Source organism: Quercus lobata, chromosome 5 (genome assembly GCF_001633185.2).
Source record: "Quercus lobata isolate SW786 chromosome 5, ValleyOak3.0 Primary Assembly, whole genome shotgun sequence".
Lineage (NCBI taxonomy): Eukaryota > Viridiplantae > Streptophyta > Magnoliopsida > Fagales > Fagaceae > Quercus > Quercus lobata.
In genome coordinates this window covers 21,430,583-21,448,925 of record NC_044908.1, presented here as the reverse complement: position 1 = coordinate 21,448,925, position 18,343 = coordinate 21,430,583, and the positions used below count along the sequence as shown (strand labels likewise).

Here is an 18,343-nt window from a genome sequence, read left to right as displayed (position 1 = left end):
TTGGGTTTATTGTATCATTAAGTGTGTGAAGTTTACTTTACAAGTGGTATCATGAAAGACATGAAGATTAATCTAAGAAACAAGTGAAGAAAAGTTTTTTCATTAAACCTCGACACTAGCATCTATCGAGGGTTAACGAAGGAGCTTGACACAATTCTTAGATCTGAATTTTGGCCCATGATAACTTGGATGATTAGGATTTCTCTCTTTACAACTCTAGACATAAAATGCTTATTTTAAAGTCATCAAGTACGAAAACAGAGACTCAGAACTCATATACTCTATGAGAAGCTACTGCATTTTGTGTGTCTTAGGGTTTTGTAACCAAGTGTTATCTGATCTTCAACGTCCTTGAAGTGAAGAACTTTACAGCCAACAACAGTAAATCAATTTATTGGAGTTAGTCACGTACTGGAATCCATGCATGCGTAGAAGTCTATTACAAGATTAAGTCCAATTGGGTATTGGAGTGAAAGTTCAACTGTAAGTTGGTATTTTGGAATAGGGCAGGGTAGTGGTAAGATTCCTCGTACTTGTAACCGCTTGATTGTTGATTAGTGGATTTTTGGGAGTGGTTTTTGCCTTGGGAGAGGTTTTTCTCATTCGTCAACAAATCACCGTATTATTTATTTTCCACTACATATTAGTTTATTTGGTGATTTGTTGATGCCTCCACGATTTACATGTAATTTAACCTAATTAATCAACTTTGATAATTGAATTAATTAACCAGGGTCAATTTATAACCCAATAAAGACCTTATTTATTGTACCACAAATTTGGACCATCTTTTTTATTCACTTATTTAATTAAAAAATTTTAAATAAATATATAATAAAATAATAAAATATTTTATCTAAGAAAACATTTAAGGGATTTGTTTTGTCTAGTTATTTCAAGATTACTACACTTCTTATAACTTGTGCATTTTCTTTTTTTCTTAAAATAAGTGGGTGATTTGAACTCACATTCTTGGCTTATATGCCATTACATTATGTATGAAACTTTCCAATTATCAAATTTTGATTTTATTTTTTATTTTTTATTATCATTTCCTTATCCTCACTTGTTTGGTAAAAAGAAAGATTCCACCATTTGTGGTTGAGAGGATGTAAATGTGAAGAAATAGACAATATGGGAAGGAGAAGGGAAAAAATAATAAAAATGAGAAAATAAAAAATAAATATAACTTCCTTTTATTTGGTTAGAGGAAGAATTGGGGTATAGAAAAAAAAAAGTGTATATATATATATATATATGAATTTACTATTATGCCATATTTACATTAAAGAGATGAGGTAAAATCATAAATTTTTCTTCTTTCCTCATTAGGGAAAACTTTATTCTCTATTTTGGAAAGAAAACATTTTGTGTATTTAGGAAAAAAATACTCCCCCACCCATCTTTCTTTCTACTAAGTTTTCTTCTCTTCCAAATAGAGGAGAAGAAGGTTAATCACCTCCATTTTCTCTTATCAATATTCCCTATTCGTTTTTTTTTTTTTTTTTGCTAAAATTAAAAAAACTCTATCGGTGAATGACGATGAACAAAGATTAGAGCTATTTTCATACTTATGCGTCAAATATATGGATCTTCTCTCTTATAATGTGTAGGGCTTACAACCATGTGAAACTCGCATACTATGAGAATTTTTTTTTTTTTTTTTTGGAGAAAGTACCATGAGAATGTTGATATATATAACTGATTACCAATACATGGAATACACTATTGAAAAATGCACCTAATATATTGCACATAAAGAATTGTATTTAAGTTTTACCCTTTAATTTAGATTAAAAAAAATGCATTTTAATTGTTATACTTTGGGGGTGATTTCATTTTGATTGATATGTTTCATTTTGGTGAGTAGGGATGGCAAAATCCATTTAGAAGTGAATTTTTTTTTTTTTTTAAATGTTTCATTTTGGTCCTTGTCATCATCTCAATGATGAATTTGATGTGGCTAACAGAAGGCTAACATGGTACACCTAATGTGGCTTTTTTTAATTAAGGAAGACAAAAGCCAAAATGATTTTTTTTTTTTTTTTAATTAATGCAATGTGCAAAACACAATGATCCCCCACAAAATATAAGTACCAAAGTAGCATTTTTGCTTCTTTATACCTAAGACAAGAAGAGAATATTTATATCATTAAAATATGGCAATGCTAGCCCCAAATAATAATGTGTCGGTTTGTTGATTTTCATACATTTACACAATGTAGATGTTATGATTTACTTGTGATGTGAGTAAGGATGGCAAAACCCACTTGTTAGAGGGTACCTAACCCAAATAGGACGGTTTTTATCCGCCCTAATAAGCGATCATGGAATTGGGGCTGGTTTTGCTTGTGCCCAAGTCTAATAAAGCGAGTTTTTGTATTATTTGAATTTGAACCGTATAATAAACTCTCTCTTTTTTTTTTTTTCTTTTTTCTTTTTTTTTTTTAACATTGTTCTTTCCAGAAAAAAATTTGACTTAAAAATATCTTCCAAACTAAATTTCTGACCTTATTTATATTCCTGAGATTCTAAATACATGAAGATATTAAAATCTTCGAATCAAATGTTGTGATTAGAGGTTTGAGGTAATTCAATCTTACAACAAACATAAAAATTTGAGAGGCAAAATCCTAGAGCCGCACCCTGAGATATATCATGTCTGATACTTGGAAAGGAATACTTTAATATTTAACGTTTCCAAAATGTGCTTAACTAACACCCAAATTTGAGAGAATTTTGTCAATATACCCCCATACTGTTTAAACCTAGTGTTTAATAAGACAAAAAATGATGGTTTTTCATTAATTGCAACTTTCTTTTAGAATCTTATTAATTGCAAATAGTTAAGATAATTTCATCCCAAATTTTATCTCATCTAACCCCCAATTTAGGTGGTAGCTAGCCTGGTAGGGGCATAGCAATACAATTATCTCAAATTAGGGTACCAAATACCAATAATGTCAATTGATAATTTTTTCTTGATATATTCATAGTTGGGAATGGGAGAATTGAAACTTGAATGTTCCTGTTGAAAATACCAAAAAGTGATAGTTAAACTACAAGGTTCTTGTATGGAAATTGATAGTTAAGATGATATTATAAACGGTGTGAAAGTTAGTTGTATAGGAAAATGTAATATTTCTATAAATATAAGAGGGACACAAGATTAAACCGCTAAGACTTGTAAAGTTGGTTAATTGCTTGATAAATTTATTTGTATTATTGGTTTCAAATTTCATTGTTTCAATGTATATTTTTGTGGGCTTTTATAATTATTGTGCTTAAGGTTTGAGGTGGTCCAAGTGCAAAAGAGGAAGCTTGCTGAATTTTTGTTAGCACCTACAAATGGTATGAGGCAAAGATGGTACGAAAATCAAGTTTGAAAAGTTGTTGATAAGTGAGCTTGTACGTAGCTCACCTCATGCTCATACCTACGAACTCTTTGGTACAGTCGAGAATTTTGCTACAAATTCTCTGTTTTACCAACCCTTTTGCCTACCTATATAAGACCCATTTTCCACCAAACTGCAACCCTAATTCTCACCTAAAAAATAAAACGGCTCATTTTCGGTGGTGAGGTTGCATAAAGGTTTTTCTGCTCAGTTCTCAACTTATCATCCTCTTCGATATCGGGTGTTATCTTTGTGGTATTGTGTATTAATTTGCTGTGGTTGTGTTGATTGTATTGTTTATCCATGCTTACTAATGTATTTGGCTAATCATGTACACAATTGGGCTATAAATTAGTAAATTAACTTAAAATTTACATTAGCGGTCATTGTAACTAGGGTCTAAATCATTTCCATAGTTAATTTGGTAGTTTCAAACATCTATGAACTCCTAACTAAAGCATTCATTGCCAAATGCAATAATAATTAAAGACAAAGGCTAATTAATACGACTACCATGCTTCTCAGTTTTTAGAGGCCAATTGCGTGGTTTTTTCAATATATAGGCCTTGCGTGTTGGATTGTTTGCCCCCTGTAGAATTAAGACTTGTGAGCTATTCTTACCAAAATTTTGAAGAATAAAAAGCAAAGCAAGAGAGCGAGTATTTTTTTTTTTTTAATTTGTAGTAATGTTTTTTTTTTTCCTAATAAATCTTAAAAAAATAAAATAAATTATAATGATGTGTAAATTTGTGAGGCTTGCAAAGTTGATGTGTCAAAATTTTAAAAGGTCATCAAAAAGGCAAAAACTTCGGTTTTATATTATACTAGTCGATTATCCGTGCAATGCACAAGAATAGCTATAGGATGGGTTTCAGGAAAAAAAAAAAAAAAAAACATTATTTTTAAGTTGGAGTAGTAAGCAAAAATGCATGAAATTAAATAAATAAATATATTGAAAGAAATAGCACAAAGTTTTATTAGTTACGCAGAAGAAAGCAATGTTATTTTACTTATTAGTTTTTTGTGAGAATGAATAAGAGACAAAATATTAAGTCTCTAGTTTAGTTTGTGTTGTATATATAGGTATATATAGGATATGTTGTAAAATATATACCAGAAGGTAATTATTGAAAGGTTATAACCCTTCAAATTGGATATACCAAAAGGTGGGCCAAAATTAGAAATTAGCACTGTTTATCAAACAATATAATTAGTAGACACTATTTTCAAATTATATATATTACTAACATCTCAAGTTTAAAAGACTCGATTTAGGGCTATAAATCGAGTCTCGAAAACTCGACCACTTGAAAATCGAGTCTCTAAGACTCGATTTATAAGCCGGCCCTTTTTTTTTTCTTTGATCGAAACAAGGTAGAATAGTATATTTAAATAAAACAAATACAAAAGGTGTAAAGAAGGGTCCTGAGCCATGCAGGCCTACCCAATAGCCTGGGCACAAGAACAAGGACAAACTACTGCCAAAAGCAAAAAAATATGTATAAAATACAAAACAAAAGCTAGGTAGTCACAGAAAAATGTATAAAATACAACTAAAGTTGAGTAGTCACAATAATGTCATAATTAATTTAATAATTATTTAAAATATAATAAATTAGTAAAAATTGAAAATTTAACTAAAATAGTTCAAATAAATATAGAAATTGAACTCGTTTAAGAAAACTTAAGAAAGGTAAAAAAAAAAAAAAAAAAAGGGTGTGAAAAGTTGGAGTGACGAAAGAAACTAAGGAAACTTAAATGAAAGAAGAAAAAGATAGGAAGAAGACTAGAAGTAAAAATGGCTGACTTATTATAAAGATTTTTATAAAAGGTGTGGTGCAGAGTAAACTTTGGGAAATGGAAGCTTTGGGGAAATAAAAACAAAATTGGGTGAAGTTGATGTCTTGATGAGACTAGACGTGATGCTCTTAGGTGAATGAAGGGAATAAAAAGAAAAAGGTTTTAAATTTGTTTTGGGTTAGAAATTAAGATATTTTTATACAATATTTTCATAATATTTTTAAAATAAATTCTTATATCGAATTAATATTTAAAATAACATTAATTATATAATAAATTCACCATAAATCTTAAGTTGAAAATGTTTATTTGCAAAATAAATTTCTATATTTATTTGAACTATTTTAGTTAAATTTTCAATTTTTACTAATTTATTTATATTTTAAATAATTATTAAATTAATTACGACATGATTGTGACTACTTAATTTTTAGTTGTATTTTATACATTTTTCTCTGACTATCCAACTTTTGTTTTGTATTTTATACCTTTTTTTTTTTTTTTTTTTGCTTTTGGTAGTGGGTAGTCTGTCCTTGTCCTTGTGCCCAGGCTATTGGGTAGGCCTGCATGGCTCAAGACCCTTCCTTACACCTTTCGTATTGTTTTTTTAAATATACTATTCTATCTTGTTTCGGTCAAAAAAAAAAAAAAAAGGGTCCGCTTATAAATCGAGTTTTAGAGACTCGATTTCCAAGTGGATGTTACGTGGAAAAAATGCCACATAGACATTATCAAACCATGGAAACCGAGTTTTTGAGACTCAATTTATAGACTTAAATCGAGTTTTTCAAACTTGTGATATTAGTAATATATATAGTTTGAAAACAGTGTCTACTAATTATATTATTTGGAAAACAGTGTTAATTTCCAATTTTTGCCCCAAAATGTGCCTATTGAAATATCATAACCCTTCATATAAATATATATATATATATATATATATATTTATTTATTTATTTTATTTGAGAAACACACACACACATATATAGGGGAAGGGGGATGAGATAAGGGAATACACTCACACGTCAACACCAAAACTGCATACAATAGTTAGTGTCACGGAGCAAGTGATAAACCCCTTCTCAATATCACACCTTACCGATGTGGGATGACTCGACAACACTGAGAATCTTTTTTTATTTGAGAAACACACACATATATAAGGGAAGGGGGAAAAATATAATATCGGAAATCGTGGTGGGTAGTAGAAAACCCCTTATCTCTACATGATTACTCTCTTGTTGGAGAATAACCCTTCATATTGAATATATCAAAAGGTACCTATTGAAAGGTCATAACATTTCATATATACCAAAATATGCCTATTGAAAGGTCATAACCCTTCATATTGGATATACCAAAAATGTAACTATTGAAAAATCATAACCCTTCATACCAAAAGGTGCCAATTGAAAGGTCATAACTCTTCGTACCAAAATGTGCCAATTGAAAAGTCATAATCCTTCCTATTAAATATATATTACAGGTACATATTGAATGAAAATGTGTCTATAGAACGGTCATGATCCTTTGGCTATAAATATTGGTTCATATTTATTTAGTAACTTCTTTTCAACTTCTTCTCTTTCCATTTTTATTAGAAACACAAAAAATCTGTATTTTTCAAAATTGCTATTTGTAGAACCTAATAAACTTGATTGTATCTTGGGATCTTGCAGGTTTTCTTGATTTTGGGAATTTAGACTAATCTCACATAACTCATTATATGTTTTTTCTTCTTATTGTAATTGACCTTATCCTGATTCCAACTCTACCTTTTCATCATACCCTGCATGTTACTTGATCATGGCAGTGAAGTGAATTTAAATGGCGGAAGAGCTCGGCAAAAAGTTGTTCTTCAAACCTTAATGACAACATCTATTCACTACAATGTTGTTTCTGTTGTAGTTGAAAATTATGTAAGTGACTGGATCTTAAATCCCATTCAAGCACGATGGATTTTTCATATCTTACTAGTTGTCAATTCAATTTCTTTTTTTTAAACGAAAGGTATTACATACAAGTGGATTAAATGCTTGTTCTTTTTTAAATTTATCTCTTATTTTTGCAATATCGTTAAGAGTAGTATTGATATTGCTCGGTTTGGTTGTTAGTAAAGAGAGTGTTTTTTCACATATGAATGAACAAAATTATTTTCTCAAATATGTTCAGTAAAATATTCTTGAATGTGAAATATGAAAGATTTGAAATTGGAAATCTATTTCCTCTTAATTTCCTTTCTAATCTATACTATTGATGCATGAAGTATATGTGTATTTGATCATAAAGATTGTTGCAAAGTATAATCTGCTTGTTGAGAAATCGTGGAGTTTCTTGGAGGATTTTCAATATTTGCAAGCCCTTGTTCTCTAATGACTTACCTAGAGTTACATCCTTAATCCAAAATGAAAAAAATAAAATAAAGGACATTCATATTCGAACTAAAGCAATTGTATGTTGTTGTAGGAATTCTTCTTATTTCTCGTATCAATTTTGGGCATAGAGTTGAGACTTGATGTCTTTGGCATACAATCCAAGTGACAAATTATCTTTGGCATAATTGAGAGCAAGGGAGTCAGTTTCGTACTAGAGGTTGTACCAATTTAACTAGTGGAACGATATATTTTGGTACCGGTCAATACTGATATACTGTTTTGGATTTACCATTATTTTTTATATTTATAAATATATATATATATATATATATATACATACCGGTACGGTACATACCAGCCGGTTCGGTCGGTACCGATACGATATCGATTGCGGATTACCTTAATTGAGAGCCCCACCCCAGAAAGAAATTTGCAGTGGTACAGATTAGTAGGTAAATCCACAATAGAGAGAAGCAGACAACTTTCAGTCAGAATTGTAGCAGTGACTTCCCTGCTCCCACCATAGGCTCTTTGTGTCCATTGAATGAAAATGTGCTTATTGAATAAAAAAATGTCTATTGATTGGAAAAGTACCTATCGAATAAAAAAGTGTCAATTAAAAAAAATGAAAATATACAATTGTTCGGTGTTTTTAAAATGTATACGTGGCATTAATTTATGTAACCACATGGCGCAATGAGAAGCGATCAACAAAAAGTCAAACGTTTTGGCTATTAGTTATTATATAGATATATAGATTAAAGTCAATGCTGAAAGAAAATTCCATTAGGTTCTAAATTATATTCCAATTATTGTCTAATTGTCACGGGTCCTATCTAAGGTTTTTTTTTTTTTTTTTTTAATTTTTTTGCTCTAGGTGACTTAATTTTGTGCAAAAGACAAATAATCTAATATAAATAAACCATTAAAATCCCAATAAAAAATAAGAAAGTGTAAACTCATGTATATATAAAAAAATATAAACTAAAATTAAAAATTAAAAGAGAGAGAGTAAAATTTATCTATGACTTGAAAATTTTCTAACTCTTACACTAGGTATAATTTGAACCCATATATGTGTACAATTGTAATTGTTTTTAACTGTACTATACATATGCATGGGTTATATGCTAGTTAGCTATTAATAACTGAGAAGTCTATTTTTTCTTGGCTTAATTCAGTGAAAAGTTTGTTTGTATTTTGTTTTCTTTTTAATGTATCTTTCTAGGACTTAATTGTATTTGGGGTAGATGAACTTGAGCCTCTCCCTCAACTTTGGAAAGCTACATGAATCAGAGATATCTTGACTTAGAGGCAACCTAGCAAGCCCGCAACATCCATGTGGCAAGTGGTCTAAATGAGAGTGTTGATTATGTACCTTGCGATCACCACACAATCTTAGGGTGAGTCCAGTTCGTGAATTGCACAATCTCTGTACTATGCTTCTTGGACTACACTTGACCAATGTATTTCTACCAGTACACACATAGCCGAGAGGGGTGGTAAGGGCTACTAATAAGGGCTAAGCAAACCCTATAAATCATAGGAGAGATATCCAAGAAAAACCACATTGAGTGTAAGAAAAGGGAACTTTTGTTTTGAGTAAAACACATTTCATCTCTCTTTTCCATCTCTTTCAATATTTGATTGAGATTTTGTAATCCCTTTCCACATCCATAAACACAGACCTTGTGAGTGAGATAAAGCTTATGGAAACTTGAGAAGCCACATTCAAATCCAATCTCTATTGGTGGTGTTTCCATTTTGTGCTTCAATGAAGGTTCTCCGATAAGCTAGATGAAGAAAAGACTTGGTGAAGTTGGTTGCTAGCTAGAGCTTAGAGGGCTCAAGTACACAAGGACAAATAGACTTGGAGGGTTTATGTTCATCCATGTATTGCAATTATTCATTCTAATGGAGATTTCCGACAGGTGGTCGGGGGAGAGGTTTTTAAGCCTAATACTTGGGTGGCTGGGGGAGATTCCCAACTATTCATTCTTTTTTTTTTCTTTTTTATCAGAGATAGGATTTTGCTCTAACCTAATCTAAGAGTATGTGTTTGAAACTCTCTCTTGAATCCTGATCCTTACCTCTCCACACCCTACAATCACTTATATTTATAGAGTGACCATCACACTCAAAATGCGTGGTAGTAGAAAGCAAAAGCCCAAAGAGGAAAACTTTTTTTTCTTCTGGGTGATAATTCCATAGTTGAAGGGGGATGTGGACATATTGCGATTGCAAATAACCAGTACCAGTAAGTTAGGTACTACATTAAGTTCTCATAGACTACGTGGACATTGTTATTGCCGACGGTCCATGGTGGGCAAGAGATACCCTTGATTCCTTGAAGTTAAGGGTATTATTCATAAGCAGCAGCTATTACCTTTTTTTTTTCTTTTTCTTTTTTTTTTCATAAGCAGCAGCTATTACCTAGTAGAAGTACATCAGGGATCACTAATTTAAAAAAACACACACAACACACATCTAAAATCAGGGGTTTCAGTTTGAGGAAATTTTGGGCCTTTGTATGAGACCTATGGATAAGGCCCCCTCATGTGAGAGGGAGTACTGAGTCCATCTGATGGATCAAATAATTTGTAATTGGGCCTTGGTGTGAGACTTATGGGTCTGAGAGGGAGGACGAGTCCATATTTGATGGACCTAGTAATTTCTGCTGGACTTAAAATGAAAACATTACAAGCAAAATGAACAATCTCTTCTACTTATTGATGAAACTGGATTTTAATAACATGACATCAGATAGGTATCTTTAGATTTGTGGGGGGGGGGGGGGGGTTATGAAATGAACCTTCTCCTTGTTTTAATAGGCTAAATTTTTTTTTGATAGGTAAACCTTCTCCTTGTTTTAATGAAGAGGATCCTTATTTAGGGAAAGGAGGAACATTATAGGGAATTAATTTGCTTTTATTCCACTATCTGAAACTACTGAAATGTGAAACATTACAAAATGGTATAATTCAGTAAGTAAAGAGGCATCACCATACAAAAACATAAGTCCAAAATACAATCACAAATGGAATTTCAGGCAGAGTGCACTTGATCTATGATTTTCTAGCCAGATAGATCATGCATCGGACTCGCACCATTGCTGCAATGTTGGGGTCAAAACTCCGATATTTTTCATGTCAAAAATGTTGGCTGGTTCATTAGATGTAGTCCATGTCAGTTGGGGGTACTGTATTAGAAAGCTAAAATCTTTGAAGGTAAGTATATTTAAATGAGAAATGAAAGTGCAAGAAATTTATATATTAAAAATAAGTAACATCAGGACGTCAAAAAATAAAATAAAAAAAAGTAACATCAGTATATCACATGCTGCATCTGCCTGCTAGACCAAATACAACAGTCATCAAGCAAGTGGTAACATCTGTACCAAATATATCTGAAAGCGCAGAAAGTAAAAACTTCACGAGAACTGATGGCCCACTACAGCACTACCATCATGCTAAAAGGGGGTCCTAAATAAATGTCTACGCCAACATTAACCAAGAGAACTTCATATCTTATTCAAGATCTTTCAGATCAACTTCTCAACAAATTGTTCGTTGTCTTCAGTAATCATGTATAGAATAATGGTCAAGAATATCATGTTGCTAGACATGGAACAAGTGCAACAACCTACATGTTTATGTTGGAGAAATTTTATAGTGCTGAAACTGCTTCATAGGGTTTGTCCTTTTGAAACTGTTAGCATTTGGAATCTTTTGGTCTTGTTTCTAGAATATGTTGGTTATCTTAGCTAATAAAGATCCCAATTTGAAAATACATTGTAAACTCTGTATTGAACAGGATCCAGTTTTAAAATCTCTCTAGCCTGTCAATTTGATGTTCCCTTTATTTCAGCTTCCTGACTCTGCAGCAGCATGATTTTTATCCAACTTCATTGAAACCATCCAATTCAACTTTTACAATTTTCTCCTACCACACCCCTCCACAAACCTTCTTCCTTTTCTTGTTCTCTCTCTATCCAACGGTTGACATGAAAGATCTGTAGTTTTCAATTGGCAATCTCTTGAAATTTTTCTCTCAAAATAGTATACTGAAACATATAACATGATTAGTTTTGCTTTTCTTCTGCAACACATATTTGTGCATGCCTTGATCACTTCTATTTACTATTAGAGATTTAGCATTCACTACCTGGCTTCAGTTTCCGTTTTACAGTTTCCTGCTTGCCTTTCTCTTTGACAGAGAATTCACATTCTCTCAAAGCCTCACAGGTGAAAGTTAGGTGATGTTAGCTGCTTACAGCTTCAATCCTGACCTTCACATTAGTAATCACTAATTGTGAACCTGCTGATCTACAAGGCCCTTCTACATTTTGGGCAGCTAAATACATTATAAAGCTCTCTTAGTTACACATCAATACCTCACATGATGTCTATACAGTGTTGGATATATCTGTACATCATGCCCCAAGTTTTATATGGAATAGCACATTATTTAAATGCAAAGCTCTCTGCATGTTAATGTTTTATGCTAAGCAGGTGTCCATAATTTCAAGAAATTGCACAAATGACAATGTGTTGAAAGTTTTCAAACAATGCCTTGATATTTTTCCCATCATTTCTCTGTATTTCTATGAGATCATAGAAGTTCAATATATCATTTATACTCCAGTTAAATCAAGTATCAATGGACAACTTTCTTCATACAAACATACTGCAAAAAAGTGAATCGTTACATCAAGAAAGGTTTGTTTGTCCCAAGGAGACATGCTTGAATGGTAATCCTCCTAGTGGTTTTCTTTCACCTGATGTGGCGCATAGTATAAACAAGTGGCCAAACACAAGTAGCCAGATCTTATTGTTTTTTTCAAAGCTCTACCTATTACAGTATAAACATATTCTGATGCTACTTAGGAACCATACTAATGGTTCAAAACCAAACAACAATATCAAGGGAGCAGTGCCAATTTCTTGAATTCATTCTAAAACTGTTCTATACATCTTGCAGCAAAGGTTTCATGTATAATAATCTTAGCCACATACCAGCAGAATATACAGTACAACCAACTTAACCCTCCTAGTGCAGGTAGTCTGGATTTTATATATCAGTAAAATAAAATAGATTTCCTTCTACTGCTATGGTTTGTCCCTTGGGAGCTTCAACAAACGAGAGCTTTTGGGGGAATCCTATTAGCCATAGTCCAAATCTCAATAAATTCATTCTTTAAAAAAAGGTGAGAGAAAGATTTCTATATCAAAGAAAAGAGAGATTGGTTTTACAAGATCATATAAGTTCATAGGAAGAAGACAAAAAACACTTAAATAATAATCAATATGTCTACATTACAATGTTTTGTTAATTACCTATTGCAGTTAAGATCATCTTCTAAGATAGGAAACCAAAATATAAGTTTCTGCAAATTCAATAAATGAAAGAACATATTCTAATATTTGACTACTTACCAGCATGTATGTCAGGTGTAGCAGCAGCTGTGGCATCAAAAATAACAGTAACAGATTGATAATCCAATGCTACAGCGTCAAAGACAGTCTGCCTGATGCAATTTGGAGTTTGAACACCTGTAAACAGAGGTTCAAACTAGAAGCTGTAGATACAAACTAAACATGCAGCAGTATAGAACATCATCAAATAGGTTCTCAAGATTCTAATAGATACAAACCAGTGATAATTAAATTATTAATCCCAGCTCCCTGAAGTAAAGAATGAAGGTGTGTAGCAAAGAAAGCACTAAAGCGAGTCTTCACCAATTTATAATCCCCTTCTTTAATCACCAGACCATCAACCAGTTCTGCACCCACACTTCCCTTAACAGTCGGACCCACTTTCCCAGTATTATACAAGTGTTGGCGGAAGAGTTCAACATCTCTCCCTAGTGGGTCATGCTCACGAACAACCTAATGGCATTGAGATTTTTAAGGAGGGACAATATATATTTATATATATATATAAAGAAACATTCACAATCACAAACGTTTTTCCTAGTTCAATAAATTAAAATGGCTAATTTAAGTACTCTACATTTAAGGTTACTTTCCCAAGGTAAAATAATATGCTCCACCAAAATTTAAAAATAAATAAAATAACGATACAAGGAAACCATAATCCCCTATTATTGTAGCAACAATTTCTATATTATTGAACTCATCAAAAATTTAAAACTGGAAATTTTCTCAATTGATAAAAAAGATGAGGAAAAGTTTCTTGAGATGGTTTGATCATGTCTAGAGAAGAGTGTTTAATGCACTAGTAAGAAAGAGTGAGTTGATTCATGTCTAGGGGAACAAAAAAAGGTAGAGAAAGACCAAACATATAATTAGTAGAAGTAGTAAAAAAGGACATGTTGATGAAGGAAGTAACAAAGAGTATGACTTTGGATAAAATAGAATGGTGAAAAAGAACAAATGTGACCAACCTTGACCAATATGTTGAAGATCCATATTCCACCCTAAAATTTGGGATTATGGCTTCTTCTTATTGCTTCTTTGGAATTTGTTCATTTTGCACCAGGTAATGTGTTTTTCAAATATTGCCAGGCCTCTTATGAAATTTAAAGCGGGTAGAGTTGATTCTAATTTTCTTTGGTTTGACAATTGGCATATAGATGGGCCTTTGTATCAGAAGCATGAGCATAGAGTGGTGTATGATACTGGCAGCAAGTTAAATGCTAAGTTGACTGCATGATTCAAAATGGGCAATGGGCTCTGACCTTCAGCAAGGTCAGAGCAGCTTGTTAAAAATTCAAAGTAGCTTATTTGAAATCCAAATTTATGATGAGGATAATCAATTGATAGGGTTGCCTACTACAACTAATAGAAAGTTTAATTGCTTTGAGACATGGGAAGCTATTAGGATGAATTGCGCTGTTGTTGATTCGTGGAAAGGTATTTGGTTCTCTGGTCACATTCCAAAGCATTCCTTTATCTCATGGATAGCCATTAAGGACAGATTGATCACAAGGTAGAATGGCTAAATGGGGTTATAAGGGTGAAATGTTTTGTATCTTTTGTATAAGCAGGATGGAATTGAAAAATTGTATCTATTTTTTGATTGCTCTATCACCAGGAGAATTTTGGAAGGAAATTTGACCAAGTGTCACTGTGATACGAAGGTTGGAAGTTGGGTGTCATGAAGTGAACTGGTTATCTTTTCTGAAGGCTGGTAGTCCCATATTTGGAGAAATATGAATGCAAGAATTTACAATGGGTGACTGAGTTGGAAGAGATTAAAGCAATTGTGCAGGATGTTCAAGGAAGAGTTAAAGTCAAGAAGAAATTCATAAACTCAATTCCGAATAGAACTTTTTTCTGTATTTGGAGAATTCCTTTGAATGTGTTTGTCAAGTACTGCTGTTGCTTAGTTCTGTGGGAGTTTGAACTTTGAATACTAGTTTGTAGGTAGGAGAGTTACAATTGTTTTTGTTGTTGTTTGTCAAGATTTCTTTCATAGAAATCTTATTAAAAAAAAAAAAAAAAACAAAAAACAAAACAAAACAAATGAAGATTCCTATATAATTGGTCTTGTACTCTAATTCTTACCAATTCTTTAGTTTCCAAAAGATGAAAAATCCAACTCATTTAAAGCCAAAAAAATAGTTATTTTAGGCTTTTTGTTCAGAAAAAAGGTCTAGAATTTCTCAATTCACAAGCAATGATTGAACATAAATTTTTAATCTGCTCAATACCCTTTTCCCTACATTTTCTTAGCAAACAAACAAACAGAGCTATGCCTATGCCTCAAATCAATCATTTACTTGTTAACAGTAGAATTTGAACGTATATATAATTTCCAAGGAAACAAACAAAACCCATAACTCATAAAAGCAAAATAAGCAGACAGTAACAGAGAAAGGTGAATAGAGAAAAGAAATGTATACAAACCCAAATAACTAGAATGCCACGCTGCCTAGCAACTTCAACGGCCTTGATTACATTAGGGACTATGGCTCTCCCTCCATTCACTAGCATCTGACCATCCTCATGTATAAAATCTTTCTACCAAAAATTAAAAAACAAACAAATAAATATATAAATATAAAATCAAATTCAGAAATTTTTTTTTTTTTTTTTTGAGAGAGTGAGAGAGAGGAACCCCACCTGCATGTCAATAACAAGTAGAGCAGTGTGTTTCCATTTATCTGCCATGTTTCAAAAACACAACAAAAAGGCTCAAAATTTTTTCTTTCCAAAGCCAAACAAAATTTGGAAGGAGAAAGTGGCAGAGAGATAGGCTTTGCTTAGTTTAATAATATGTAGTTTGTGTTGCAATTTGTTTTATTTGTTTGAGTTTTGTGTCAGGTTCAGGCACGTTCGTATTTTTCTCAGTTCTGATATTGGGACCCTTTTTTTTTTTGGTTTAATCAAACACTTACTACATCGACGATCATCAAACTACTACACAGACAGAGACAGAACAGAACAACGCCACATGTGAGATAGTGGGACCCATTTTTTGATGTGTGATGGAATTATGATTAACAACGTTTGCAGGGGCAGTGGATGGATGGTCAGGATGGATATGATTCATTTCTTCAGTTTTATAATGGCAACACAATTTTCCGTGACGTAACTGAAGGGCTGCGTTAATGAAGATCTTATTGCGGCGAATGTTGTAGTTAATTGTTTTTGCAATTTTTTTATAAAAATTAATTGACAGATAGTTTATTAGAGCAACTACATCAACTTCTTACAAAAATAAATATGCATTTTTGCATCACCAAAACAGCCAAAATTTCTATCTTGTAAAAAAAAAAATAAAAATAAAAAAAAGATTTACTAACCACCCTCATAACTAGGGGCTAAAACTTAGAGTATTTGTATCGGTACATGTATAATAGAAAAATATGTCTAAGTTACATATTCAAGTCTCAGAATCACCCACATCAGTCAAGTTAAAATATGTAAATTTACAGAGTTATTACAATAATCGTATAAATATACACCGATATTGTAGCTATGTACATCATAATATTTAAATATTTTTCTCATCTCTTGTCCCGTCAAATTCCTCTCTCTCTTTGTCTCTCCCTCTCCCTCTCTGAAAATAATAATAAACAAAGAATAAAAATTTATTATTTATATAAAATAGAATGAAGAGTAGATAATTTGATGTGTATTTTTAAAAAGTGATAGTATAAATTAGAAAAAATAGGTTGTTATGCTAAAATAAATAAGAATTTTTGCACAAACTGATGCGAATTCTTAGGAAGTCCAAATATTACTTTTTTACTCCTAAATTTACTTAAAGTTTTTAAAAAATAAATGGCTAGCCACCAAACTTCCTAAATATTATATTTTCCCTTAAATTTACTTTAAGTTTTCAAAAGATATGAAGTTGGCCCTCCTAAACTCTTCTTATTTCTTGTATGATACTTCTAAATTAGTTTAATTTTTTATACTTACTATTATTTTTGCCCCACCCCATTCTCAAAATTCTAGTTTCACCCCTACTTACAACACATTTTACATCTAATTCTTTATTTTGCATTCTCAACCCATTAAAATAATATCAGCCACTACTAAAACTAGAGAAAGAGATAGTAAATAAAAAATCGAATTTTAATGTTTGCATGATGCTATGGTAACATCTATTTTTAGATGTTACTATAACATCCTTTATTGTTAGTTATAGTGATGCTTGTAGAGTTTTTTTGTTTTTGTTTTTATTTGTGTGCTACAGGACATTGCATTGTCTAATAGGAATGCTCTTATGATTAGCGCATAATAAAAATTGAGTCAATGATTGAGTCAACTGAAAGCGATGTTACTTTAATCATAAAAGACTATATTAACAATTGTAAAAAAATATTGTATCCTTAATATTACTCTTAACACAATTGCTATTGGGAGGATAAGTAAGAGATAGAAGAAAGGAATTTTTTTTTTTAAACTGAGTAAATAACACTCCTTTTTATTTGATTTTTTTTTTTTTAAATGGGGTAAAATCATCTTTCTTAACTCTATAATTTAGAAGCATAACAAATTAAACTCTATAAATTTAAAACTAACAAATTAGGATAAGACTTAGATACAATACTAAGGTGTTATTCAGTGGCATCTCTAGGAATTTTGTTCAGGGTGCTCCTTAGGAAGCATAAATTACACAATCTTATTTCTTTTTAACCTCTAGGTAATTAGGTTTTGTAGGGACTCAATTTGTAACGACCCCAAAATGACATTGGGTTCGCACGTTAAAAGGCCCAAACAATGTAATTTGTAGAGCGTGGGCTTGAAAGACTAGGCCTTAGTCACCGAACGGTGGTTAATCATGGTGTTCATATAAAATTAAACCATGTTCGCTCGAGGAGTTTTTCTCCTCGAGACGGTCTGGGAGGCTCTAGTTTTTGGCCTTTTTTTCCCAACCCCCCTTCTGGATTGCTTACTTCTCCTTTTATATTAGCCTTTACCCCTTCTCCAACGTCCACGTATAGGTTCAGCTTTCTAGATCTGATACTTGTCCCATCAGCCCATACCCAAAGTGGTTGGAGGTGGTTGTAAAAGCTGAAAAGTATTGCTCTGTCTGGCGCAGAGTATTTAATTACAGTAATGACAGCCTTTCCTTTGTCCTTTGTCGCCATATTGTCCAGGGGTCCTTTCTCTATCAACGCGGATGTGTTCGGTTTTTTCCCAAAATTGCTCCTATACCGTTCTTACCCTTTCTTTTAGGAGTGCCTTGGGGATGCCGATGACAGAGTCATCTTCGGCTATGTCTCAAGGCTATTTGGACTTTCATTGTATGTCCTCAGTTATATCCCTCCTCGGCTCGAGCATTGGGCCCCAATGT

General features: G+C 32.2%; 1 protein-coding gene across 3 annotated transcripts; it reads right to left on the bottom strand.

Moving 5' to 3' along the window:
* Nucleotides 1-10,534: 10,534 nt before the first annotated feature.
* Nucleotides 10,535-15,913, bottom strand: LOC115992984 (probable inactive nicotinamidase At3g16190). 3 transcript variants are annotated; one of them, XM_031117244.1, is made up of 5 exons: nt 15,658-15,913; nt 15,442-15,555; nt 13,224-13,458; nt 13,006-13,122; nt 10,535-10,769 (listed from the first exon to the last, which is right to left on the bottom strand). In XM_031117244.1, exons 1-5 carry the CDS (start codon nt 15,703-15,705, stop codon nt 10,741-10,743), a joined length of 543 nt encoding a protein of 180 aa, XP_030973104.1. In that variant the 5' UTR covers nt 15,706-15,913; the 3' UTR covers nt 10,535-10,740. The 3 variants fall into 3 exon arrangements, with proteins under 3 accessions (XP_030973104.1, XP_030973105.1, XP_030973103.1); XM_031117245.1 differs by having other exon boundaries at nt 10,535-10,782; nt 15,658-15,912; XM_031117243.1 differs by having other exon boundaries at nt 10,535-10,732; nt 15,658-15,912.
* Nucleotides 15,914-18,343: the final 2,430 nt, after the last annotated feature.